The 27,449-nt window shown below is 41.3% G+C and overlaps 2 protein-coding genes across 3 annotated transcripts; both read left to right on the top strand.

Annotated features, from left to right (window-relative positions):
• Positions 1–2,393: 2,393 nt before the first annotated feature.
• Positions 2,394–6,261, top strand: LOC102192436 (zinc finger protein 703-like). The gene is made up of 2 exons (XM_005720126.2): positions 2,394–2,727; positions 3,537–6,261. Exons 1-2 carry the CDS (start codon positions 2,485–2,487, stop codon positions 5,088–5,090), a joined length of 1,797 nt encoding a protein of 598 aa, XP_005720183.1. The 5' UTR covers positions 2,394–2,484; the 3' UTR covers positions 5,091–6,261.
• An 11,951-nt stretch (positions 6,262–18,212) lies between these two features.
• On the top strand, positions 18,213–26,990 carry LOC102192733 (GRAM domain-containing protein 3-like). 2 transcript variants are annotated; one of them, XM_005720127.1, is made up of 15 exons: positions 18,213–18,446; positions 18,978–19,103; positions 19,560–19,647; positions 19,771–19,840; positions 19,915–20,018; positions 20,109–20,204; positions 20,726–20,797; positions 21,770–21,850; positions 21,991–22,102; positions 22,517–22,633; positions 23,182–23,272; positions 23,431–23,535; positions 23,678–23,762; positions 24,165–24,203; positions 25,922–26,990. In XM_005720127.1, exons 1-15 carry the CDS (start codon positions 18,352–18,354, stop codon positions 25,958–25,960), a joined length of 1,320 nt encoding a protein of 439 aa, XP_005720184.1. In that variant the 5' UTR covers positions 18,213–18,351; the 3' UTR covers positions 25,961–26,990. The 2 variants fall into 2 exon arrangements, with proteins under 2 accessions (XP_005720184.1, XP_005720185.1); XM_005720128.1 differs by lacking the exon at positions 24,165–24,203.
• Positions 26,991–27,449: the final 459 nt, after the last annotated feature.

Raw genomic sequence — 27,449 nt, forward strand, 5'->3', positions numbered from 1 at the left:
ACAAAATGCAGGCCATCTAAGTTTTTAATAAACAACAAAACGGTCACTAAATTGTATGGGCATATTGTTTAATGCACATGGGTTTAGGAACCATGTACTAGCAGTTTATATATGCATATATCTGTTCACAAACAGCTACTTTCTGCTCATTTGTATATGTATCTTTAAAAACTATGATTTTATCTAATAAAAATTTATACAACTGTTATTCTTCAGAGCCATAATAATCAGCATGGTGTCAACAGAACCCTTTGGTATTGTGGTCCAGTTCAGATTTAGCTGTGCACAAACCACGAGTGCCAAAATGAATTAAATAAACACATCATTCAATAATTAACTGCATGTTCTTAATCAGTTATAGTCCATCAGTCGATGGACTACTTGAATGACTCTAAATTGTCAGAAATCTTTCAGTCCGGCTTTAAGCCATTTCACAAGTACGGAGACAGCCCTCGTAAAAGTTATGAATGACATCCTGATAGCGACAGACCGTGGTAAATATACAGTGCTGGTCTTGTTGGACATGACCGCTGCATTTGACACAGTGCTGATCTCCCGCTTACAGCACTGTGTGGGAATTTCTGGTTCGGCACTTTTGTGGTTAAAGTCCTATCTCTTAAATAGGACCTTTTGTGTTAAGTTGGGGTCGGCTTCATCCTCTGTGGCCCCTCTGCTGTGGGGTGTGCCACAGGGATCTATTCTTGGGCCGTTATTGTTTTCACTGTACCTTTTGCCTCTTGGCGCGATTTTCCGAAAACATAAAGTGCCATTCCATCTGCAGAAGACTGCCAGCTCTATTTACCTTTTAGTCATTCTGATAATCTCCCAAGTCGACCTCTGCTTGACTGCCTTACTGATGTCAAAGCATGGACGGCAAAAAACTTTTTAAATTTTAATGATCGAAAGACCGAAGCGATTGTATTTGGCCCAAATTGTTTTTCTCATACTCCAGATGTTGATCTTGCAGCTTTGACTTTCCAACTAAAGAGTTCGATCACAAATCTCGGAGTTAAAATTGATTCTGCACTTATCTTTGATGACCATGTAAACGGGGTGGTAAAATCAGCATTCTATCACCTCAGACGTTTATCAAAGGTTAAGCCCTTTCTTTCCAAGCGTGACTTGGAAAGTGTTATTCATGCCTTTATTACCTCACGTTTAGATTATTGCAATTCTCTTTTAATAGGAATTGGGCAGGGCACTTTGTCACGCTTGCAATTAGTGCAAAATGCTGCGGCACGATTTTTATAAAGTCCTTTTATTGGTTTTTAAATCTCTAAATGGTCTGGCACCTGTTTATTTGTCTGACTTGTTGAAGCCCCACGTCCCCACTCGTTCCCTTCGGTCAGCTGAGCAGTTGCTGCTTTTGGTGCCAAAGTCACGGCTGAAACTTAGAGGAGACAGAGTGTTCTCTGTTGCAGCGCCGATGCTTTGGAATAACCTTCCTCTCCATATTAGACAGGCTGCATCAGTGCCAGTTTTTAAGTCTTTATTAAAAACCTCTTTTTATTCCCTGGCTTTTAACTCTGTGGGTAACTGACATTTATATATTTTATTTTATTTTTTAATTTTATTGCTATGCCTGGTTTTATTACTATGTGCATATTAGTATTGTACAGCACTTTGGTCTACCAGGTGTGTTTTTAAAGTGCTATATAAATAAATGATGATGATGATGAATTAATCAAATAATTCTACGAATAATTATTTAATCATCAATTATTTATTTCCCAATTTAATAAACTCGGGACACATTTAATTAAATATTTCATAACTTATTCGTTTAATTCATTTTTGGCACTCGTGGCTTTCCATATCCTCCACATACTTGAAAATGATATTTCAGTATAGTATTTGAGTAAATATACCCTGTGACACCACTCCCCCCCACGGATGATCATATAAACAAATCAAAAGAGTAACGATCGTCACTTGCAGACCGAGGTGGCTCCGCCTTCACGAACGTCCTCCCCGCCCCGCTTATTACCGATGCGGCCACCCAGCGGACGGACGGCGGCTGCACTTTGAAGTCCGCCAGTTGTGATCAGTGAGCTGCTGAAGTCCTGCACGGAGACACGCAGTGGGACGTTTCCCGAGCACTCGGATTCTCAAGTGGCTCTTTTCTCGTTTGCGCCTTGCCAAAAAGGACACCGTGCTCTTTTTTGTGGACTTTATTATTATTGTTATTTATTTATTTTTTTATTTTGTGGGGTTTGAAGTCGGAATACAGGAGACGTGTTTGGGACGAGGATGCTCCAAATGAAGTAGCGCACTGGGGCTGAAAGGCTTCTCCGTCCGGACATTTAAGGACGCCCGTCTGTGTTTCATGTCCGCTGGATTATATTTACCAAACCCATTTTGAATCATTATTTTTATTTATTATTATTTTTTATCCTTTATTTTATTATTACTATTTTTTATAAGTTTTTTTTTTTTTTAATAAAGTAACGCACGTCCACGGCCACCCCCTGCGCCCTCTCTCCAATGAAATATCTCCCTTCAGGATCAGCTGTTGATCGAGTTAGCGCGCGGATCGAGCTCAGTGAGACCAGCGTTCCCAAGAAGTCCCGTCCCGGTGCTGCGCTCTCTTTGTTGACCCCTCTGGACCCACTTCGACAGGCAAAGCGGCTTCCTATCCGAGTTATCAAGATGTTGACGGCGCACACCGGACACTTGCTACACCCGGAATATTTACAGCCTCTAACACCCGCACCAGTGAGCATCGAGGTATTTATGGACTTTTTAAAATGTATTTATTTTTTTTTAGCGTTCCTTTGTAGAGAGGACTGTTCTTACACTGCAGATCTGTGGATATGTCGCAACACAGGGCTGAAATCTGCTATGACAACAGATAAAAACAATCCCGCATTTGCAGGGAGCTGATAATATGCTGTGGTCTGTGTTTTTTAACTCCACACGCTGACACACACACGCGCACTGCGATAAACTGATATCTATTTAATTCTATTCGCAATTTACTCCAAAATTAAAAACTGATTTGTTGATAAATTGTTAAAGTTAATGAAGATTTGTTTAGATAATCAAATCCTTTTCTTGCTTTTGTTGTCTGCTAACATGTGATGTAATAATAATTATTATTATTTTCACTTAAGTGAATAGCTTTTTTTGTATTAGCCTACTTTAGTGTCTAAAAGAAGCCATCCCACCTTCCCAGAGCACAGGGTGAAGTTCTCAAATGTCAGATGTTTTCCTAAAGAACAAAGGCACTGAGTGCACTGTAATCGATGTTGCAGAAAGGCATTTCTTTCTTTGTTTTTATGCTTTAAAAATGCTGATTTATTTGTAATCATCTGAAGCTTAAAGCTTAAACACCCCCCCCCCCCGCCGCCCCCCCTGACTTCTAGGAAGTTACAAAGACCCCTCTGGCATTTTATGCACAGAGCAATAAAGCATTTGGTACATAATAACTGTCAGCAGGCCTACACAAAGTCACACAAAACTTCTGGGTGTTTTGTTGTTTAGTTTTTTTGGAAAGCTTTAAAAAATGTAGTAAAACTTGTTTAATTTTGTTGTAGCTGGATGCAAAGAAGAGTCCCCTTGCCCTGCTTGCTCAGACCTGCTCTCAAATTGGTAAACCGGACCCTCCTTCTTCCTCCAAGCTCAACTCCTCCTGCAGTCAGGGGGACAAGGAGCCCAGCAGTCGGTCATCTGTCTCCAGCCTGAAGCTCGGCGAGCACCGCCACGCCCTGGAGGACAAATCCAGCTTCAAGCCCTACAACAAAGGCAGCGGTGAATGTCGCAGAGACGGAGCCACCAGCAGCAGCGGCTCCGGCAGTGACAAAGTCGGTTTCAGGGTGCCCAGCAGCAGTAGCACTACCGCTATTGGAAATTCAACCAGTGGCCAGCAGTCCTATCCGCCTCACGCTGTGTCGCCCAGCTCCAGAGCCAGGAGCAGCACCCCACCGGGACATGCTCAGCAGCTTTCCAAACAGAGCCACTCTCCAGGTGGACAGCACGCCCCACACTCCCAGAGTCCCACTGGTGAATCTGCACGTGACCAGAGCAGTCCCACCAGCACGAGCAGCAATAATAATAACAACAATAACATAAATCCAAAAAAAGACGCTGAGGTAAACAAGGCCAGCTCGGACAGCCCGCACCACGCTAACTCCAGTCACGTTCGGGCCAGCACAAACTGCAGTAACGGAAGCTCTGACGGAGGCTCCAACCATGACGCAGGCAAAGCAGAGCCCACCCAGCCTAACCTCGGCCCTGGACACGTTACGCCCATTTCTCCTTATAAGACCAGCCAGCCGCTCTTCCCTCTGCCTTCCTCAAATATGGGCTACCATGGATCTGTAGTGGGGGGCTACGCAGGCTACCCATCCCAGTTTGTTCCTGGGCTGGACCCGACCAAGTCGAGCCTGAGCGTGGGCAGCATGGGCGTACCAGGAAAGCACCCAAGCTCCAGCCCTCTTACGGGCGCCTCCCCTCCCTCCTTCATGCAGGGTTTATGCAGGGACCCCTACTGTCTAAGTTACCCAAGTGTATCCCATCTTGGTGGAAGCAACTGCAACTCCTGCATCCACGACCCTTCCTCCACCCTCAAATCCAGCTTCCCACTGGTGTATCCCTCCCACCCCCTCCACTCTCTCCACCAAAGCTCCTTGTCATCCAGTGCATCTTCCTCCCTCTCTCATCCCCTCTACACGTATGGCTTCATGCTCCCCAACGATCCCCTGCCACACGCTTGCAACTGGGTCTCAGCCGGAGGGCCGTGCGACAAGCGCTTCGCAACGTCAGACGAACTCCTGGCTCACCTCCGCACGCACACAGCCCTGCCGGTGGGGATGGACAGTAAGCTGCTCTCTGCTTCCTCCTCAGGGCCTGCCTCCTGCCACCTTCACCTCCCACATCAGAACAGTCCAGGCTCCATGCACAGCTCTCTTTCTCTCAGGGCTCCCCCCAGCCTGGGTCTGGCTCGCTATCACCCCTACAGTAAGGTCCATCTCCCCTCTGGACCCTCCTCCATCTCCCTGCACTCTCTGCCCACCACAGGTCCATACTACCCTCATTACGCACTCTACAGTCAAAGACTGGGGTCTGCGTCGGCTCTGGGATACCAGTGATGCACCACCTACTTAAATCTTTAGAGGAATGGTTCAACGTGTTGGGAAATAATGCTTATTTGTTTCCTGGCTAAGAGTCAGATGAGAAGATTGGCTGGCGAATTTCTATTTTAAATATGAAGCCAGTTCATTTAGCTTAGCTTAGCATGGAGAAGGGGTAAAATACTGAACGAGCTAGCAGAGATTTTAGCTGAGGAGCAGGTTAACACGTGCCCCTCACAGAGTTCACTCCATCTTCAGCCTGTATGCTAAGCTTAGTATCTGCTGGCTGTCGCTTCATATTGAGTGTGTGTGTTCATCTGCTCAGCCAGGACGTTAATAAGCACGCTCCCCAAAACGTCTTGATGGTTACTTTAACTTTAATCACTGCAACTTGCTGCTTCCTCTGACTTCGCAGCAGCTTCAAGTGGAACTGGGAGAGGCTTGCGACTCCTGGATTTTAACTTGAGAGCATCTTCATCTTTTTTTTTCTTGGTTCTTTATACATTATCTGTTTATACAAGATTTCTTGTTTCAAACCAGGACCTACTGCTAAAATTCAGTGGACACGCAGCTCTTGCATGTCTGCACATTGCTCGGATGCTTCTGCAGCAGGCGCGACTGCTCTGAGAGGACACTTGCTGCCCTGTGGACTCGCCTGATTGATGGATGGACGCTGCGTGACAGCTCTGGGATTTTCAGGGTTCTCGTTGCAAATGTTGATGATGATGATTTTGAAATGGCAGCGAGCTCCAGCATCGGGATCGGTGTTAGTGTGACTGCAGTGGCTTTCTCCCTGCATCAGATGCCTGTAAGCTCAACGCAGTGCACACACTTGGTTTGCCCCCGTGGTTTGTGATCATCTGTTTTGGTTCCTTGGTTTTTTTTTCTTTTATTCCTACTGAGAACTTGTATTTATTTTATAAAAGGGGAGCTGACTGTAAAGTTTACCACATAAATCTCTCCTCGTTTTCAAGTGCACACACGGCAGGTGTGGAATGCGTTGTGTCTTAAAACTTCTCCGAGAATGAATGTTACAGTCACATCTCTCTCCGAGCTCCTCGCCTCTTTTGATTGTTTTTATTTTCACACGGCAAATCGACTGAGATGTGATATTTTTTGTAAACTTGGAGCACCCTGTGGTGGGATCCAATGAAAGGGGAGGTCATATTTTAGTAAATAAATAACACTGAAGATGTATATTTTGTTGTCTTCATTTCTGATGTGAATGGCTTTCAGTCAAAGATTTCTCTTTATTATCTTTTTGTAGTGTATTTGTTAACCCAAGGTTTAATTCACTGTGTTGCCTTTGTTGGAAATACTTGACAACCAACACCTGACAAATGATATTTCTTGATTAATAACAAGACGTTTACTTATGTCAGCACTTCTCAGAAAAATGTCCGAAACATTTCCCAGACCAGTTCTGCCACCTTGCAGATTCCTACCTTTTAAAGGAAAAACAAGTGAAATGGTGAAAGGCAGGCGTAAACCCTTCTGAGCATATATGTCAGCGAGGCGACAGTATAGGTGATCCAGATGTGTACAGGCAGCTATTCTTGCAGCGAAAACAGTTACTTGATTGACGACGTCGGGTGTGCTTTACCGTTGAGCTCCAGCTTATTCCGTGTCAACCTCAAGCTAAAGCATCCTGATTTAATGCTCCCAGATTTAGCGTTCAAGTGCGCTTCGTGAAAAATGGCGACATTTGTGCCTGTCGAGATGTAATGTATATACACTGTAGCCACTAGCAGCAGCTTTCTGTGCGATCGAGACGGAGCCCTGACAGTTGCTCAGGTTACCGCAGCCAGCGCGTGATTGGCAGCAGTAATATGCCATTTCCTAGCAACATGACTCCGTGACACCCTTGGCAAAGTATAGATGACCCATGCTGGTCAATCACAACTCTGACAAGGCTCCCAGAGGGGTCAAAGCGGCCTGTAACAAGAGAGAGCGCTCCTGTTTCAGTGGTCTGACGTGCTGTTATGGGGCTGTCTGAGTTCGGCAGCCCCCCCCCCCGAGTGTTTTGTGTTGTCAGATATGCCCCAGAAAACAGACACGCTTTAGTTTATTAGCTCTAAGAAATAAGTTGGCAGTTGTTACCAGTTAAGTTTCACTTCTCTCTTTCAGTGCCAGACTTCAGGATATTTTGAGTTGTTTTCGTTGGATTTCTCTCCACATTTCCTCTTCAGGTGTTATCAGTCACTTGTGTTTACTGTAGCAAAGATGCTATGGCGTTGGATTGGGATGCCACCTATTGGTGACCAGTGATATCTGTATGTTACCAGGAGGCAACATCACCTGCCTCTGTGGTAATCTTCTACTCATTTGCTTGAAAATGGTTTAAGTAATGTTAATGAAATTATTCAAGAGGCCAAAAATGGAAAAAGGCCACGCACGCCTTTCTTTTTGCTGAAGGGTAGTAACCCAGTTTTTTATTTCTTTCGGAGGTGAAAACACCTCTCAACATTTTGTCATCCCAAATTTAGATTTAACCCTTTCCTTGTGAAATGTATCACCTCAGTTTAATATTAAAGATCAGTTATAAATTTGAGGTCACAAAATATCAGCAGATCCACTTTATATTAGTTTAGGGTAGCAAAAAATGTTAGGGGGTTCAACCCCCAGTGGATGTTTAGCTCATTCTACAACAGTGATAATAACTCATTCACCACCACAAGTTATTAAAAAATATAGAGCGGCTTTTGGCAACTTCTAATTACGTTTGTAATATCCAATCTGGTGTTTAAACACATTTACAGTCTTCAGATATTAAGGTTTAAATTACACTATGACTTTATATTTACTAATGCCGAGGCAAACTGAACCAGTCCAGTGCTGTGATATTATCACAGGACACTGAGGGGGTGTTTTGCAATGAATCCTGGTGACACTGGTAATTTGTTTTTCCTAGTGGCCCCATGAGGTTAGTATGTTTGATTTAGAGCAACTCAACTCCTATGGGATGAATTACCAAACAATTTTCTACAGACAATAACTTTTCTGCGGTGACCTGGAGGTGAGACAAACAGCATCATTACACAAAACAAAACAAGACGAAGAACACGGTTTCACGAAACAAAAGCATTCAGGATATGTTTCCATTTTATTGTTTTGTGAAATATTCTTTATTTCTTTCTAATTTTTCATTTTAGGTCCACCATACCTTGAAGCCTGTTTAGCTAGCTTACAAAAAACAAACAAAATTCTCTGTAATTTAATATATAGATAAAATTTTAGATCTAAATCAGCTAATTTAAATAAGGCAAGTGACATTTAATTAAAATTTACTTATATAGCACCAAATTGTAACAGTCACTTCAAGTTGCTTTTTTATATTGTAAGGTAGAGACACTAAAATCATGGAGAGAAACCCCCAACATCCAGCCAACCATCTATGAACAAGCACTTGGAGACAGTGAGAAGAGAAAACTCCCTTTTAACAGGAAGAAATCTCTGACAGGATTTTCATTATAAAAACACAGAAAAATGCAATGAAAATAATTCAGTAACCACAGAGGTCTTGAGTCCCGCCCAGCTCTTAAAAAAATAACCGCATTGTAATGGTTTTTTAAATCTAATTTTAAAAGAAAAATCTAATTAATATGTGCAATAATTCTAATCTCAACTTTTCTTCTTCAGAAACTCACAATCAAATGCAACAATACAAACAGTTTAAGATGCTAGCATTAAACCATCCTTCCACTTATTTGGCCAGTTGTACCGTTTATTTAACATTAAATATAAAAAAATGTCAAAATGCATTATCATAAAATACTGTTAGTTTAAAGAAAGAATTAATAAATATTGCACTACAGTAGATTCCAGAGAAATCACACTGTTTTGTTGCCAGATTTTTTTTTTTTTTTTGCTTTCTTGTGCCTGCAGCACTTTACCCTTTTCTACCCACATATGAAAATCACTAGACAGCGATAAAGACATCTTATTCCACTGATGTCTTGATGTACAAGTTTGAAGTCAATAAATGTGTGGGAAAAAAAGACTCACTGCATGAATGAGTCAGTAAATGAAGCAGTGAATGATGGTTAGGTTATGGTTGATCTTTCCACGAAGGAGCGTGACTGTTCCCCTCTATCAGCCCATCGCAGCAGCTGCACCATCACTTGCAAAGCCAACAAAACACGTGCACAACATTTCTTCTTTCTTCAGCGATGGCCCTCACACCAAGGCTTTCTAGCTGCAGGACATTACAGACAGCAACCCTGACTGCAACTAAATAACATGAATTAAGAAGCTGGACGGTCTCAGTTAGCGTTAGCTAGCTTGGTTAGCAAAACCATTAACAAACATACAGGCTAATTAGCGCCACGTAACAGACTAATGAAATATTTCAGTTTTATGGTAAATTCTAGGATGGTCTGCACCACATAGCACATCACAGTATTATTCAGATAAACCATTAAAAATGCTCCAACATAGTGGATGAGGCCTAGCAGACACATGACCGCACTATCACCTGTCAGTCAATGCGGTCATGCACCCAACTCCAGTATTCAGATGGATGTGTTGTTAACAAAAAACAACAAAAAAACTCACTGAGATGTGTTACACATGGGAAGACTATACATAGAGGCCAAAAATTGTATTCAGGTTGTTAATATGCTTTTTTTTATGCTGTATAGTTGAACGTTTTAACATGGGAGTCTAAGGACAATGACTCCATTTAGCAGCCAGCCTGAAATGGCACCGAGAGGATCTTCTGCATTGGGTTCATGTTTTTTATCTCTGGAGAGTACCACTTGGCACAGCTCATTGACTGTATAAAAGTCAGTGAACACAGTCATGTGTGCGCTGACTTGCAGCAACCTCACAGAGCTGCTGACTGTATGAAATCTTCATAGAAAGGGACACAATGTTTACAGTTTTTGCATTTTAAACATTGTAAACATACTTTACTTATTAACCACTGATTCAGGTTTGTTTTGAGTAGTCGTTATATTTATTTCTTTTTTCCTCATACCTTTTTTGGGGGGACGAAATGTTCTGTGCAAAGGGAACTGAGAAGCAGCAGGAGGGGAGATGGAGGGCACCCACTGACTATTACATCTATATTTAAACAATATGGTTTACCCATGGTTTCATCCATCACATAACAGCGCTGCTTTTCCAATGTGTTGGTTGCAGACATCTTTGTTTTCTTTTTAAATTTAGCACTCTAATTTAAAACCAGTGTTGCGAACACATTTCGCTGTAATGTATAAAAAGCCTTCTGGTATTATTCTGGTTGAAATAAGTGAGTCCTTGGAGCAGCCTGACAGCCCTGATGATTAATGGTGACAGACTGTGGAGCTGCCCCTTCATTACATGACAAGCCTCTAACCTCTCTATCAGCCCAAACCGGTGCAGATGAAACACTGGGAGAAATTAGATTTTAAAAATGCTGATTTTTTTTTAATCGATCGATTGATCTCCAGAATTTTTTGTTGTGTCTTCTCCTTTGATGTCAGACGCTGTGAAATTTCCTGCATTAAAATCATTAGGCGTAGTCACAAATTACAAACATCTGCCCCGATGCTTCTTTTCTGACTCGTCTCTGAGTTACAGATCACACACTGTTTCCCAGAAATGGACTCCTCTGCTTTCATTTTGTCTTCTCTCCAACTTTATCACTTCATCCATCATCCGACTATGAGGGCTTTTCAAGCAGTCCAAAAATAAAGCGGACACAGATGTCAGCCATGCTGTACTGATGTTTCTAAACCACCATAAACCCATCACTTACATCCACCCACGGGCTGGGAGAAATGTTGAAAATACACTTTTCTCGCTTAAAGAAAAAAGAATAAAAGCTCTGTCACCCCATCCACTACACTACTACTCGTATGTTAAATTACCCACATCCAACAATAAATCTGCCTGCACTGGAGCTGGTATTTTTATTTCTGAAAAAAAGAATTACTGAGACCTCTCTTGCCTTATGGCTTTTTTTTTTAAGTCAACAGAATGAGTTTAGTGGTGTACAAGAGGGCAAATGCAATTATGGCTTCTCTGCTAATGTGCATGGCCCCAGCTGGTTTTTATCTGGCTGAGCTGTAAGGGCTCCTAGATCAGTTGTCAGCTCTCATGCATCATAAACCCAGTGCTTAACAGAGAAACGTGCTTTGGCAGTGACCAGTGGAGGCCTGGAGGCCAGCAGCGGCTGCCGGTGGTTTTGGCACATGGAGAGAGGGGGACACGATCCTCTGCCTTCCGCATCTGGATCCTCACAGCCACATTCTCTCATTCCTCGTGGTTTTTACCCTCTTCACGAACACAACACGCCATAATTGGCTAGTGTGACCCATAGCAGACGCCACGCCGGAGACTTTGGGAGGTCAAAGAAAAGGCTCCAAAATACACACATGTGGACGGCAACATAAAGCAAGGCAGAGAGAGCTATCTGATTGAGAAAGAGAGAGAGAGAGAAGCTTCATGGAAATAAGCAGACGTGATTACTCAAATACAGTCATTAAGGAGGAAACGTTGTTTTTCAAGCTGTCAGGATGATTAATGATCGAGAGCAAATTCCACTCAAATGCTGTTGTTTAGTCTAACCAGCAGACCTGATCTTTGCCACTATGTTACAACAGAAATGATGTGTGCGTCCAGCAATGTGGTGTGTTGAAGTGAAAAAAAGGCGAAATACTGAAATAGATACAGGGAAAAGAATGTGTCACACGTTTTGTCATTCCTGTAGTGACTGCTACTAGTATTCCAAGAGGGATGAGAAATGCACGTCACATAATCTGCAAATAAAAAGCAGATTTGCAAACGTGCACAAGAATTTGCATAAAATGTCATGTTTATAACTCCATTACCCAAACAAATGCTGCTCAGTTTGGGACACACTGAACATCAAGTTGCTTTTAAACATTCACTGATTTAGCAGATCATTCGTATGTAAATGCACAGTCATATGCTACCTTTCCACATGAAGTATGAAGGAATACTTCTTTTTATTGCGCTCATATTAGCGCCTTTTATTAGCATACGTGGCTAGCCACAAATGAACATGTTGTAGGCTTATGTTAGAAAACCAATACATTTATCTCAAACGGCACATTCACTAATTAATATTTGCTAATTTTATGCCAGATGAAAGCTAAGCTAATACCATTAGCAAGGAATGCACGCGTCCTTAACAGTTACCTTGCTAGTAGCTACCTGCATTTAGGATATTTAGGATAAAATAATAAGTGCACTCTGGGGTACATACCTGGAGAAGGGTCAGGCAGTCAAAAGCTGAAGCAAAACACCCCTTGCATTTGTGACAACGAGCAATGACAGCAAACTGCAACTGCACTTTTGAGCATTCAATTCTCAACACCATCAAGCTATTTTAAGCCTGCACCACTACTTGTTGATATTTCCATCCATATACAATTTAGCCCTGGGGACTGTTTAATACCAGGTTTTTGTACCCATTCCTACATATGAGCTGCTTCTCTATTTACACATTTTCCACAAAGCTAGCTAGGATTATGAAAGCCATTTCCACGGAAGCCTGCTGTTGTTTATTCTAAGCTGAAATCAAGGACCCATTGTTTGAAATATTTAACAAAATTTCAAGAAAAACCTTGCCAGCATGATCACAAATTGCATGCACAAATTGTGAGTTTAAAGCAGGACATGTGTAGACCAGCAGGGCTTAGCAAACGGTCAGCTTCCAAAATGATTTCTTTCCTCAATATTGGTTATAAAGAAAAACGTTTCCTGCAATTTCAAATGTCGATTTCTAATGAAAAGCAATCTAAAGATGCTGTCTTCTGGTTTCCCTCATGTGCACCACATTCATTCAAAGTTCATGTTATGCTGCAATAGATCACCTGGCCTGAAGTTGTAAGTGTCAACACATTCTAGAAAATTAGCCTTCTTTGCGAGTTTTCCAGTGCACACTATGCCAAAGTCCTCAGAAACTCCAGATGTTCGGCAAATCGCGCTGGAAGGCTGATAAGGAATCAGCTTTCAACAGATGTCTTGTGCCTGGACTCGCTGATTTAGTAGCTGTGAATGATGAAACAGTGTTTCAGTGTCTCGCAGCCTGACTGTCTTTTATCATTATTCAAGCAGCTGTGAATCTGGGTGACATCATGTCAGCGGATGGGAGTGAGAATGAGATGGTACATTAGGTTTTTCACATTTTTGTGTGTTTGAATATTTGATGTATTTGACTTGAAGGAGTCTCTGCTGGCTAACGGATCACATACAATGATGGGAATGTGGAACTTAAGCATAAATAATCCTGCTCCAAGTTGCGTTCATCAGCTGTTAAATGGCTAAAAGTTTCCTACTGATAATGAAAATAGCAAGAAATTCAGACCTGAAATATGGAAGGATCCAATAATAAAATACGCATCCGCTAGCCATTGGCTAAAAATATTCCACATATCAGACTGACTGTATTAACAGTCTAATCAGGGTAAAGTTATCAATAAAAAACTGTGAGCATGAAAGGAAACAGCACCAGAAGTGCTGCTGTTGATCAAGAGGAGGTGGTGTCTGACAGCACCAATGACTGACACAAACAGTGAGGGAGTTGGACAGATGAGAGCCACAGGCGCTGGGAGCGGGGGCGTACGAGGGTCAACACATCGCCTTTGCAATGAGTGTGGCCCAGCAGCTGTATGCATAGGGGAGCCTTGGCCTCTTGCTCTGCATGTCAGGGGCCGTGATTAATGACCCACAGGCCTTGCTCTTAACACCCCCGCTGCCCCGCAGAAGTCTCTGCAGCCACTGCACGTTTAGCTAATGGGCATAGCCAGCGACAGACAGGCACAGGAGATGAGGGGTTACGTATGAGTGCACGTGCATATATGGAGGCAGACTCAAAATGAGAGCAATTTACCGCTTACAAAACACTGCATACCACTGTTGCAGTCTCTATGTAATTTCAGGGTGAGAGCAATGATTTTTTTAGATTAGTGTGTGCCTGTGTAGTGTCGAAGCTGAGAGGGTGCCCGTGCCTGTGTACTGGTTCCCAGCTTGTCAGGCAGCTGTCGAGGAGTGATTTATGACCACTAGACTCCAACCTGTCTTCACTGCCAGTTCAGTATTGTTACAACTGACAGCTAATGAGGCCAGACATGCTTTCAAGCAGAGCACTTAACAGGACTTCAATCTTCCCCCATCACAAGTACCATTTTTGCACTCTCTCTCTCTCACACACACAGCAGCCTCCTTTCTCTGTGCTTTCCTTGTTCTCTGTCTTTCTGTGGTGGAACATATGACAGGCACTGAAAAGGCTTCTGCCTACAGAAGATGTTTCTTAGAAGGCAACAGCAGCAGAGAGCAGCACTCTTTCTCACACACATGAACACATACTGGCTAAAGTTCGACTTCATCTAATTATCACCCTTTTTGATTGGGCTTTAAAATAATGAAAATGTGTTCACACACTTAGTTGCTGAGTATTACGTGAGGAGATTGGTAATGCTCTCTTGTCCTGTAAACATTATTTAGCTAGAGCGAGGCAAGCACTAGCTTAGCTTTGCTTAGCATAAACACGGGAGGGAAACAAAGATTTCAAAACACGGCTCCACTTCTTTTACTTGACGTGTACAGCAGCAACTCTCTTTTAAAGTTGCCTGAAGTACAGTGAACACAGCAATTAGCTGCCTGGAATGGTAATTTTGCTAACGGCATTAGCTTTGTCAGTATCTAGAACTTGCTAACGTACCTTGAAAAATCCTCTGCTGCTTTATACATATTCATTTTAGTGGGACCTTCAACCAAACTATCATGCATTTCCAGTTATACTAAGAATTCAATTTCATATTAATATTAATTTATTGAATTGTAAATTTTCATATACATTTACCATTAAATAGCACATGATGCATTTATAAAATTAAATACTAAATATTAAAGATTAAACTCCTTTTTACCCAGTAATTCACAACTGGTGTCAGTTCCACTTCATTCAATGTCAAAGGTACAGAGACTTAAAAAACAATAATTAATAAGTCTGTAACGAGATTTTCTAACCACCATGTATGATCTCACAGTAAATCTGATTCTCTGGAAGGGCTAAGGCCTTATTTTGGGAACTCCTGCAATAAAACAGCATATAGTAGACTGTCAATACAACAAAATAAAGTAGTGTTTTGAAAATAAAATTGAAGTAGAATTTTAAAATTGAAGTAGATTTACATTTTTATACAGATTCCTGAATCAGGAACAAGTGTGTCTTTATTGTACGAGTAATTTGTTATAATTTGTTCAAGGAACAAAGAAGGACAAATATTTCACTGAATCGTACAGCTCCTTTAAGTCTGGACAAATGGTTATTCTTCATATTATGTATTCACACTTGCATTGTTGCATGCATTATTATCAGCCAAAACAGCGAAACTGAACATAGTTTTGGCTGTTAGTTATTGAATTCCAGTATTTATAAAAAAAGAGAGAGAGAGAGAGAGAGAGAACCAAACACACAGGATTGCTGTTTTCCAGCGCTCATTCAGCGTAAAGTCACTCTGGCAGCTTTCCTTCCTTTAATCCCCAATTCTTTGTCAGCCATGATTAATGGCAAACCTACTAGCTGCTAGCTTGCATTGCACTGCTGGCCGTGCCATTGTCTCCTGGATACTTAATGAACTCTGACAAGTCTTCTGTTCCTGCACTGACTTTAAATGCAGCAACAGCGACCCCTGGAGGTAGAAAAGGGCGTTTCATTCAATTTCACAATAAATTACATGCAGCACAGTGACACTTTCTTCTGTTTTAGTGATAAAGACTGCAGTTATCTGAACTCAACTAGCATAGTTTATAGCAAAATTAGGTTAACAGTACAATGAAAATTCAATCTTCTTGGGTGTATCCACTGTAGTGACATCCAAACATAGGCTACTTTGAGCTGCACCTTTGCCATAAAGCATTACCACAGGAGATAACTCTGAATTATAGATTTTGCAGATTTACACTGGGAGTTGTGTTGCCTCCTAAATCAAACCAGGGATTGTTTTAGTTAATTCAGTACAATGTAATTCACTGCACTGTAAGCTATGGTTGTTGGCTGCGCGCATCCATGACGCAAACATCCCATTCCACCAAATCCCAAAGGCCCCCACAATCAGCTGAGACCAGGTGATTGTGGGAGCCACTGTGAACTCAATGTCAGGTTTTTAAAAAATCAGTTTGAGATGCTAGAAGGACAGAAGGATAGACGTGGCCAGCAAAAATATCTCATGTGAGCTGTGGGGTTTAAATAATGCTCAGAGGGTCCAAAGTGTACCAAAAAATATCCTCCACACACCACACACACTCTCAAAGGCCACTTCACAGAATCACAGGTGATTTAATCACAGGTGATTTAAGTGACTTCAGATGCCAGATGAGCTGGGTTGATTATTTTAAAAACTGCTGATGTGCTGGGATTTTCCCATAAAACCATCTCCAGGGTTTACATAAAATGGTCCAAAAGAAAAGAAAAGAAAAAATATCCAGAGGGTGACAATTTTCTCAGAGATATAATATGTTGAGAACAATAGCCAGTCTGATTCTAGCTGACAGGAAGGCAACAGCAACTCAGATATTGTTACAATCAGTACGCAGAAGAGCATTTCTGGATGCACAGCACATAGTACCTGGAAACAGGTGGACTGCAGCAGCAGCAGCAGCAGAAGACCACACCAAGTGTCACTGCTGTCAGCTAAGAACAGGAAGCTGAGGATCATTCACACAGGTCACAAAACTTTACAGGTTTGAAGTTGGAGTCTAAAGGAGGCCAAGTTCATAGACAAGGATGGTTCTACCCATGATTACTGAGAAGAGATCGGCAGAAGTAAAAAAGACCAACAGGCACGTGTGTTTTTTACTCCACAAATAAAGAGTCTTGATTGCATAATACACAATACTATCCAAACTGGATGTGATCTGAAGACTCAGTTGCAATTTTTTGAAACTATTACATATTTTAAATGTAAAATCTTCTGGAAACTTTCAAGTTTGTTATAGTATATCTGTTACATGACATGTGCAATTTTCTCTGCATTACCTATTTACTTGCATCCTTACAATGTGATCATGGATTGTCTCTCTTTGTTGTTGTTTCTTTCAGCTGCTCTGGGATCACTACTTCAGATGGATTCGCATATTTGCTATGGTACAGGCTTTTCCCCTATTCCTAATACAACCCTCCGGACTTGTGTCTCCTCCCCATCTCAAACCAGAAATGTTATTGTCAACAATTGCCAAAATAAATAAATAAATAAATAATACTGGTATTTAAATTGTTGTAACTTTCTAGCCTAAAATCTGTACACCAAGCTAGAAAGAACACTTCTGTCACAGAAACTGCATTCATTTTTGGGTTTTTTTGGTAAACTCACTTTTATATAATCTTTCAGCTTCATAAATAATTATGAAGCTGAAAAGTGTCCCTGACATTAAAACATGTCTCTTTTAAAGAGAAGTTGCAACAAATATAACAGCACAGTTCTTTGAAGATATTTTAAGCAGCCAAAAAGGACTGCCCTGATTATAATGTAGGGACAACAAGGGGCATCGGGGATGTCAAACATAAGGCCCAGACCCAGAACCAAAGACTCAGATGACGCCCACTGATAAATTGAACTTTTTCCTCTTATATTGGGATATCTGAGAGATTAAATGTGCAGTTAAACTTCTCTGCACTGAGAGAAAGACGAGTTTCACTTGTCTGCCCCCCTAAGATCAAAGTGTGCATTATGTGGCTCACGATGTAAAATGAGTTTGACACCCCTGCTCTATTTATCAGTATAAGCAAAAGCATTACAAATAGAAAACAAATAGAAACACTGGGAATCACTTTTCGGCACACAGGCGATCTTTGATGAACGGTTAACTGAGAGAATAGTTTCAGGTAATCTCACTTGAAAACACATTTATCACGGTTTACACTCTGCTGCCCTCTGCTGGAGGTCTACCATAAGTACAATCACATTTCTGGAGTTTTAAGCGTATAAACATTTGGTGAGGGAAACAGTCACTCTTTCAGAGGAGTCCTGGAAACCTTCACTTAAAGCTTACGCAAAGCTTTGACGTAACATTTAGTGTGCGTGAGCATTTTATTACAAGCAGATAACAGCCTGTCCCAGCAGGAGTCCTCTTTGCTCTTTCCCTGTTGCTCCTGACATTGGTCCCAGCTGCTCCCTCCCCCTTCCCGGCTCCTCCTCTGTGTGGCTTCTTGGTCCACAGACCGATTGTCCCAAACTTTAAATCCTTCCTGAAGCTTCTCCCTTATCTTCGCGAGAGCGAAAGCAGAAGCCGATGGCAGAGGCGAGCGAGAAATGAAGTATGAGATATGGTACTGATGACCGAGCAGGCGGACAGACCTCTGACCCCGTTATTCTCAGCAGAACAACTTCCCTGCAAGGACTCCCGAGGGAACCGCTCGACGTGAGTGTGGGAAAGATGCAGGCAGGGCCCGGGGCTGCCTTTCAGTTTAAGTTGGGGGAAAGCATTCGATGGGGGTGGGGGTTTAAGCGTTGGGCTTATTTGCATCTGCATCCTGCTTCAGAGTGTGGATTTGAATTAAAGGCCTCTGCTGGCTCTGTAAAAGCACGAATTTAGCGAGTACGTGGCACGAAATACAGCCAAGATAGGGTTAATTTGCATTCCAGATGGCAAAAGTTATGTTGTAGCGCCGAAGGCCAATTTTACGCCTGCCCCGTCTCTTTAACTCAAAGAGATGTTTCTGTGCGTTTGAATGGGAATCTCCAGAATCTCGGTGCCCCAACATGTTTTGTTCCTGTGATATAAACCATTACAGCAACACAATACGAGCACGGGGAGAGACAAGTGGAAACCTGAGGCAGCTGCTTTTTGAGAACGTTTAAAGATTACGTGAGAGGTGTTCGCCACGGCACAAGTTTGCCAGCTTCTCCCAGGAGAACAGAGAGCAGCGACTTAACTGTGTCATGTCTGCAGGTCTGAGGTGGACAATGGAGGCGAAGGGAGGCAGCGGAAGCACGGAAGGTCACCTGCAGACCTCCAGCTCTGTCTGGAGACAGCGTCCGACCAGTCCAAGAGCAGGAGGAAACCACTCGGCGTCAGGTGGACAATGTGTATATTTTTATTGTTTATAAGCACTATATAAACCTTTAATGACAAGTAATAAATTAATAATAAGTTAATTTTAATGTCAAACATAAAAGGACTAAATTAAAGTGAAAAGAAAGGATTTTTTTGGACTTGTTTTTTAGTTCAAAATGTGCTAGTTTTCCATTTTAACTGCAGCTCTGCAGCTGCGCCCATCCTCCTACATACCTGCACGACCAGAGAGCTGTTTACTGATTATGTTGCTGCTGTTCAAGCAGCTTTTACTTAACCACGTATGACACGCTGCGGAGCCAAATTAGAGGGGTTTACTTTTTTGCCTGATAACAGTGTTTAGTGATAGTTTGAGTTATAAATCTGTGACAGTACTTTTCCTTCTGCAGTTACTGTTAGTCGTCCTCCTCAGGTGTTGCCATGATAGTTAACTGTAAACACTGACCTTTCATTTGCCAGACTGAAACCTGTGGAGCAGCTTTCGCCAGTGCTAAGTCCATGTGACTTAGAAACAAAGTTTGAAAGGAAGAAATGGCAGCCTACCCAGGTAAAAGAACAACAATAACAAAAACAACCCACATACTGATCCATTGACAAATACCACCAAACCCCAAACTGTTTTTATGTATATACATTTGCCATTTTCTTAATTTAAAACTTTGCCTTTCAGTTATCAAAAACGAACACCCAGTTCCATAAGTTATTTAAGGAGGTCAGCAAAGATGAGCAGCTCAAGCAAAGTAAGTTTCACCTTTTGCTTTCAGGCAAAAAACAAAGGAATGTGACAGTATTAATGTGAAAATGTAACCAACAGGTTACACTTGTGCCCTCCAGAGAGATATTTTGTATCAGGGCAAGTTGTTTGTCTCTGATAACTGGATCTGCTTCCACTCCAAAGTCTTTGGCAAAGATACCAAGGTACGTCACTGTTAACTGCAGTGAGGAATTTATCTGAAATCTTTGCGATTAGCTTGTTTGTTAAAGAACATGAGGTCTTGTCCTTCACAGATTTCAATCCCGGCGATGTCCGTGACACTTATCAAAAAAACGAAAACAGCGCTGTTAGTGCCAAACGCCCTCGAGATCGAAACTCCGAGTGAACAGGTAAGAAAGCATTTGATGCAGTCAGCTTTTCCCCGACTTTCCTCTCAACCCGCTACCTGGCAGATGGGGGGCTGTAGTTGAGTCTTGTTCTGTTAGAAGTCAATAGGGCGATCGTGGCTCAAGAGTCGGCAGTTCGTCTTGTAATCGGAAGGTTGCCGGTTCGAGCCCCGGCTCCGACAGTTGTGTCCTTGGGCAAGACACTTCGCCCGTTGCCTACTGGTGGTGGTCAGAGGGCCCGGTGGCGCCAGTGTACGGCAGCCACGCCTCTGTCAGTGCGCCCCAGGGCAGCTGTGGCTACAATGTAGCTGCCATCACCAGTGTGTGAATGATTGAAAAATGTAAAGCGCTTTGGGGTCCTTAGGGACTAAGTAAAGCGCTCTACAAATACAGGCCATTTACCATTTACTTCCTGTTAAAAGGGGAATTTTTTATCTCCACAGTCACCAAATGCCGCTTCTGCAGTATACGCTAAAAGTAAAATGGAATTAAAATGAAAGTGATGCTAAATCTCTCTTTTCCAGCATGTGTTTGTGTCATTCCTCTCTCGAAACGCCACCTACAAGCTCCTGAAGTCAATCTGCCTTCATTTAGAGGTAAATGGCATCTTCTATACGGGTTATGCAACTTGTTCTAGTGGTATTCATTAGCTACATTTAGTCTTCTGCAGGAAATCTACGTCCTAATTTACAACACAACCATTGTAAGTTAGAATATATTACTTTACAAAAACACTGAGCATTTTCTCTTCACCCTGCACCACAACCTTCCACACCATTCGAGTCATTGCAGGCTACGTAAACCTGAGGTGTTGTTACATTTGTCGAGACGTGCTCGTCAGGTCATGTGGAACGTTCCAGTTAGAGTTCCTGCTGAACCATAATTCAGGCATTACTGCTGAAACACGTCATGTTCTTTGCACTTTAATAAATCAAATTAACTACATGTTTTAGAGAGTGTCTGTACTTTCTTTCTCTTCTGTGTTTCTTTAAGACTGGGCAGTTACTTTGTATCTTGGACGCAGTATATTAAACATTAGTGTGTTCCAGCTTCCTCTCTTGTTACACTGTAAACTCTGTGTATATTAAATTATGTGTCTAAATTCAATACTGGGCTCTAGCAAAGGCCCAGTACTGAAAAGTATCAAAATTCAAAAGTTAGCAACTAGTTAGCAACTAGCTAACAGAGACAGTTTAGCATTTAGCTGCTAAAGAGCCAGGTACTCAATGCAGGAGTTGCAAGCAAATGGAAGGGGGTGATTTTTAATTTAGTCAGCTAAACAGAGAGAAATATGTTCACTAAATGCCTGTAAACACACAACTCTAGCTTAGCTTTTTTTCCTCACGTGTGTTTAAATAGGCAACTGTTTGCTAATGCAGATGAAAACTTTGCTAAATAGTGAAAAGGCAGCGTCTAACCAAAACAAAGGGAGTGACTTCATTTTTGTGCACGTTGTGTGCATAGAAACAGACAACCAAATGAATTCTGCTGCTGGATTCTGTCTGAATAGGCAACTGTTTGCAGACAGTTTCATAAGTCAATACCAGCTAAGTCTGTTGTCATTACAGGTGGATAAGTCCTGTGGCAGCCCCGTGACTTCCTCTTGTGAAAACAGCTTCAGAATAAAGTGCCCATCGTCACTTCCTCTGGTCAGTAAGGGGTCTGTTCTTTTTCTGAGATGTTTATTTGTTATTTTCTGTTGCGATAGAAAAGCTATACACATACCTTGTTTTCATGTGATACAACGCCTACATTGTATGTGGTGACCCATGTTTCATGTGGGCTGCAGGACTTTTCTAGAGACTTCTCTGACCTCGATGGAGTTGTGCAGCAGAGACGGCAGGAAATGATGGAGAGCAGCAGCTCCGGGTCTCAGACTCCAGATTATGACAAGTTAGCTGGTGTGTCACCCATCTTCTTTCCTCCTGTGTAATTATATAGCTACTATGTACTCGCTCTAATCTACTGTACACAGTTTGTAGAGTCATTGTTTGTCTCTGTAAGGGGTGTCAGGTGTCACTGTGGCTTAGACAGCCTTTAGTATTTAGCTGGAGTCAAGCCAAGTGAGCCTCTGGGACTTTGTTTTTATTATAGTGAAGACACTTTTCACAGAAAGAAATCTCATTAAATAATTAACGTAATCTCCATTTTATTCTCAATGACAGCCATCAGCACTGACACAATTAGTTTTTTTTTCTTTTTCTATTTTACAGAGTAAAAGGACTTGTCACATTTGCGAGCTTGTTAGCCTCTTAACATTTATTCAAAGTCGCCAGCTCTGGAGTCACAGCGTTTTTCTCTGTTGCTTTGAGCAGACTTCAGCGGCCTCCCAGGCACATTTCTGAACACAGCGAAGAGCGGAGAAGTTTCAGTCCACGCAGATATTCACCTCCAGACTCCCAGCCAAAAGCACGGACCCGCCCTCAAGAGCGGTACTTTGATAATGGCTTTCTAAAAAAGAAAAGATGCTTTGTTGCTAATGCTTCTGTAGTCTTCGATTTCACTGTTTAGCAGGAGCTATTGAATGTTGATAAACGGAAAAGTTTCAGTTGGATATCAGGATAATCCACGCTTTTGCCACTGACCTTTATTAAAAAACCTATTTTGACAAAATTAGAAGAATTATATTTGTACATTATATCTGCAAACTACAAAAGAAGGCCTGAGAACAGCTCAATATCCCAGCCTGCCGCTATCACACCCCAGCTTACCAGTCAGCATGTCATATCTTCTTTGTTTGATAACCAATAGTTTAAAGACCAAGTTTAAAGACAGCTGACATACTCATACTGTTGTATATGCTACAGTTAGAGGCACACGTGTCTTGTGGAAACAGATGCAGAACACAGAAATGAGAAATTTGACATTCTATCATAAAGTATTTGTAACATTTCTTTATTTCTTTCTAAATAGTTCCTTGCCTTGTTGATGAACATTACCAGAGATACTCATTTTTTTCCTTTGTTGCTTTCACATGTAGACCCAAGCAAGCCAACGCGGGGAGCTTCTCCAAAAGACAAGTCCTCACAGCCGATGTCATTACAAGCCATCCTCCTCATCTATCTGTTTCTGTGAGCAGCCTCTCATTATGTGGAATTTGAGAAGCCCGAGCAGTCTGACAGACACTTGTTAGGATGTCAAAATCATTTACATCATTTGGCTTAGTGACTGTTCTTTTTGGCTATGATTTGAATCCTCGTGTTTCACTGTGTTTCTGTGTATTTAACAGAGTCGGCGTTCTTGTCTTGTCCTCCTGTTACATGGCGTTCAAGATTGTGGCTCTCGAGCAACGTTTGAACTCTTTGGTTTCAACAGGAGAACATATGTACAGTGAGTAAGTAAGGATTTAAACTTCTTTAGAAACTTTAAGGATTGTGAAATGCACATATTCACCACATTTCCAAATGCATGGTTTTTCTTAGCTAGCGCAACTTTCTCATTATTTGGTTAATAATTTGGTGTAAATCTTAATGCAGCAACACTGGGAGCCAAAGGTCACAGGATGAAGTGAATGCTGAGATCTACGGGGAACTGTCGACCAACCTGTTCAAGCTGGAGAAGGTTTGTCAGATTTTGTGAGCTAAACAGCAGTTATAGGTGCTAATAAAAATTGTATTGTTAGATATAATATTTGAACTTAAAATATTGCAAACTAGATCTGGCTGATTTGTCGTTATAATAGAGTCAGCAAAGCAATAATTAGAGCCTGAACAATATAGGATTTTTAAGACTGATACTGATATTTATGTGATTAAGAAATCTGGAGTATTGGCTGATATTTTCTCAGATATCCGAAACAAAATAGATATTCATAGCATTTCTTATATATAGTAACTTACGAGTTATTTCTAAGATTATATGACAATACCGTTTAAAAATATTCTTCCGTTATTGTGCTATCAAGTCGCTCATTTACCTTCTGGCCAATTCTGCTCGGATCAGCTGTTTATTGTTGTGTTGCAGAGTGCCCCCTGGTGGACAAACTGTGCAAACAGCTATAAGGTAGCTGCAGGGTTTTTTTTTCCTGTTGCTTCTTCACTCTTTAAATTTGTATTTACTGGCCGTTACAAATGCTGATACTGATATATCAGCAAATAGCTGCGGAGCCAATATATTGGTCGGGTTATAATTTCTGGCCAAACTAGTGCATTTTAAAGTAGCCAATCACACCGGAAAGCTGTAAGCAGCTGTGCCTGGATGTGCCTTCAGAGGTGCTGTCCTCCTCATCTGACATCATCTTAATATTGATGTCCCTCTGCAGCTAGTGCACTTTGCCTCATTCCAAGCAGCTGTAAATGCAATCAACACAGACAGTCAGTACTGCGCAATGCACTGTTGACAGGAGACTTTTAGCAGTGTGATAGAAAAATGTAACATAAACCAGTAATGCTAAAACAAATCCAGGGAATCCAGTCTAATAAATTGTACCTTCTTCGCTTTACTGTCACTCTGACTGACACTGACTGTGGTGTTCTCTCCTGATTGCAAAGTCAGGATTCCCTTTAATACTGAAACAGGTGAAAATACTGAAAACATGTATAAGGGTGACAGACCAGGGATAGCAAACTCGTTTTACATTGTGGACCACATACAGCCCACTTTAATCTTAAGCGAGCCAAACCAGTGAAACTCTTCTTTTTGTTACTGTACAGAAGTTTAACTACACTTTTAACCCTAATGAGAAAGAAGTCATTTTTCTAAACGACATAGAAATGCTAATGTAGTAAATGAAAGAAAGCACGACTGGGAATTGATAAGAATTTAACTGATTCCACTTTCAATATCAGTTATCGATTCTCATTGACCCTGCCTGACAGTCACCACCATCGCCATCAGTAAGGACACAAATATGATCTTTCTCTTAGATATGAACACAAAGCAAAGATCAAAACCAGCATGAAGAAGCTTTAAAGCGATCACAAACAGGAGGCTGCAGACTGACTGCTCATCAGTCTGTCATCAGACATTACCTGTTGAAGTTCAGAGTCTGGCTGCTAGGCTGGGGTCAGGATTCATTCAGCTAACATCACTCTGGGTTCTTGGCTAGCTTAGCATTAGCATGCTATCTGTGCAGGTGCCTGCAAAGAGCTGAAGTTGTGTTAACAGCATAATGCAATTGTTTCTGTCCTGGATGCAGTATGCACTTTACTATGGCGCTGTCATAATAAAGTGCAAAAAACCCCCAAAACGACTATACTATATTTATTTACTACTTAAATATTTATTTATGCACATGGATTTAATTATTGGGGCCAAAGCGCTCACTGTGTGACAATCCTTGTACGCGTGTGTGCACCTCTTGACCTTTGTCATCTTTTTTGCCCCCATTTTAATGACATCACACCCAGAAATGTGACTCCTTTGGTTTTTTTGTTTATAGTATTTTTTTTTATTTACGTTACATTCATTCTGATAGAAACAGAAAGGTACAAAAAACAGAAAAACAGAGATTCAGTAAGACTAAGGTGAAGGTGACTTTTATTAAGATGCACATTTTAGAAAAAAGAAATTTCAGAAGTCTTGGCTTCAGAAATATTTTACTGGGAATGAAATGATGATTGATGGTGTCACATTTTAAATCTAACCACAGTTGTAAAGCTAGCTGTTGCCTTCAAGGACCCAGTCTTTATGCTAAGCTAAGCTAATCAGCTGTAACATGTTTAACATAATTGTGAATTATAAAGTATCCCTCACTTGCGTTTGTTTTTTCCACACCACAGATTCAGAAAAACCTCCAGAAACTCCTGGAGGAGACTTAAAAGAAGACTGTGGTCTGTTGTAGTGTCCACAGAGAAGAGCGAGTGCTGTGTAGAAGAGATCGTGCTTGAGCTGTGCAGATCAGCCGTGATCAGATTTGGTCATAACTTTCTTGCCAAAGCATGGACAGCTCATACACAAAGTCTTTAGACTGTGTGAAGTGAAATTGTGCAATAATGACTTCTTTCCCTTTTGCACTCAGGACTATTTGATCACTTTTGTTTAACAGAAAGCTGTGCTGAAGCAGTGTGCTAGTTTGCTAGTGGTAGTGTTAGCGAAGTGACTATGTTTTATTTATTTAGTAGCTTTCATGTTACATTTCACAGTAGTAAGATTGTTAATAAGTTGTCAGGTCCAAAGGTTCTATTTCATGTCAAGGTCAATGTTTTTGTCAGCATTAAAATGTCAGTAAGTTATATTTTTATCATGCTTATGACTCACTCATCAAAAGATTGTAAAACACTCAACTTGTTCTTATGGTGTGATGTCAACAGATATGTATAAATATACACTTTGCTTTGTGAAATCACACAACAGTAAGAGCAAATCAGAGTTTAAAATATATTTTTTATTGTAAGTGTGGAATTTTTAATTTTCATACGAACCAACTGCTGTTTCATTCAGATGCAATTGTATAGTTTCTCAAACCTAGCAGCGTGTACTGCATTTACCCTGTTCCCATTCTGTTTTCACTTTGTTTGTGTGTATGAAAAACAAAAAAAAATTGTGTTTAACTTTAGTTGTGACCCTTCAGATCACAGCTTGTGCCTTTGTGATTGTATCACAGCTCTAAAATAAACGGTTTTTCATGAAGTGTTTCTTGAAACTGGCGTTAACAGCTTTTTTACTTAGGAGCACCAGGTTACATAAGGCTGATCACTCAGCCAGGTGACGCGCCTGCAGACCACAGACAAATGAATGCAAACAGCACCGATGTAACCCAAGAACATGATGACTGGCCTGCTCACAGCAGTGAAAGAAGAACTCTCTTTACTACAGTGTACAATAACACTTTACCACAAATAAAAGACTAATGTGTGCGCTTTTTAAAATTCTGCAGTGGGAGTTTGTTTTTGTTGTAATTTTTCCCCTACAGTGTTTTTACTGGGTGACAGGTAAAGGTAGACCAGTTTGGCATGGAGTAATACATGGAGAAAGTGATTTGGAACTGGCTTCTTGACATAAGCCACACCTTACCTGAAAAAGATGTCATCTGGATGGCAACGTGTTACTCCAAAATTCCCATCTTAAACAAGCTCGGCCTCAGAAAACATATTGATCTTGTTTTTTTAATCTTTACATTGAATGTTATCTTGCATTTGTGAACTGCTGTTCAGTCACACTTCAGTACAGTTCAGTAATGGTGCTCAGCATTGTCCTTGTGTAGTTTTCTCTGATTTCAATTCAGAACATTATGCACCATAATCGTTGATAATACCACATTATTTGTAATTTTATGTTGAGAAATAAGTGATGGACATTTAAAACTGA

This window comes from Pundamilia nyererei, unplaced genomic scaffold (assembly GCF_000239375.1).
Source record: "Pundamilia nyererei isolate P.nyererei 1_Seehausen unplaced genomic scaffold, PunNye1.0 scaffold00002, whole genome shotgun sequence".
NCBI lineage: Eukaryota > Metazoa > Chordata > Actinopteri > Cichliformes > Cichlidae > Pundamilia > Pundamilia nyererei.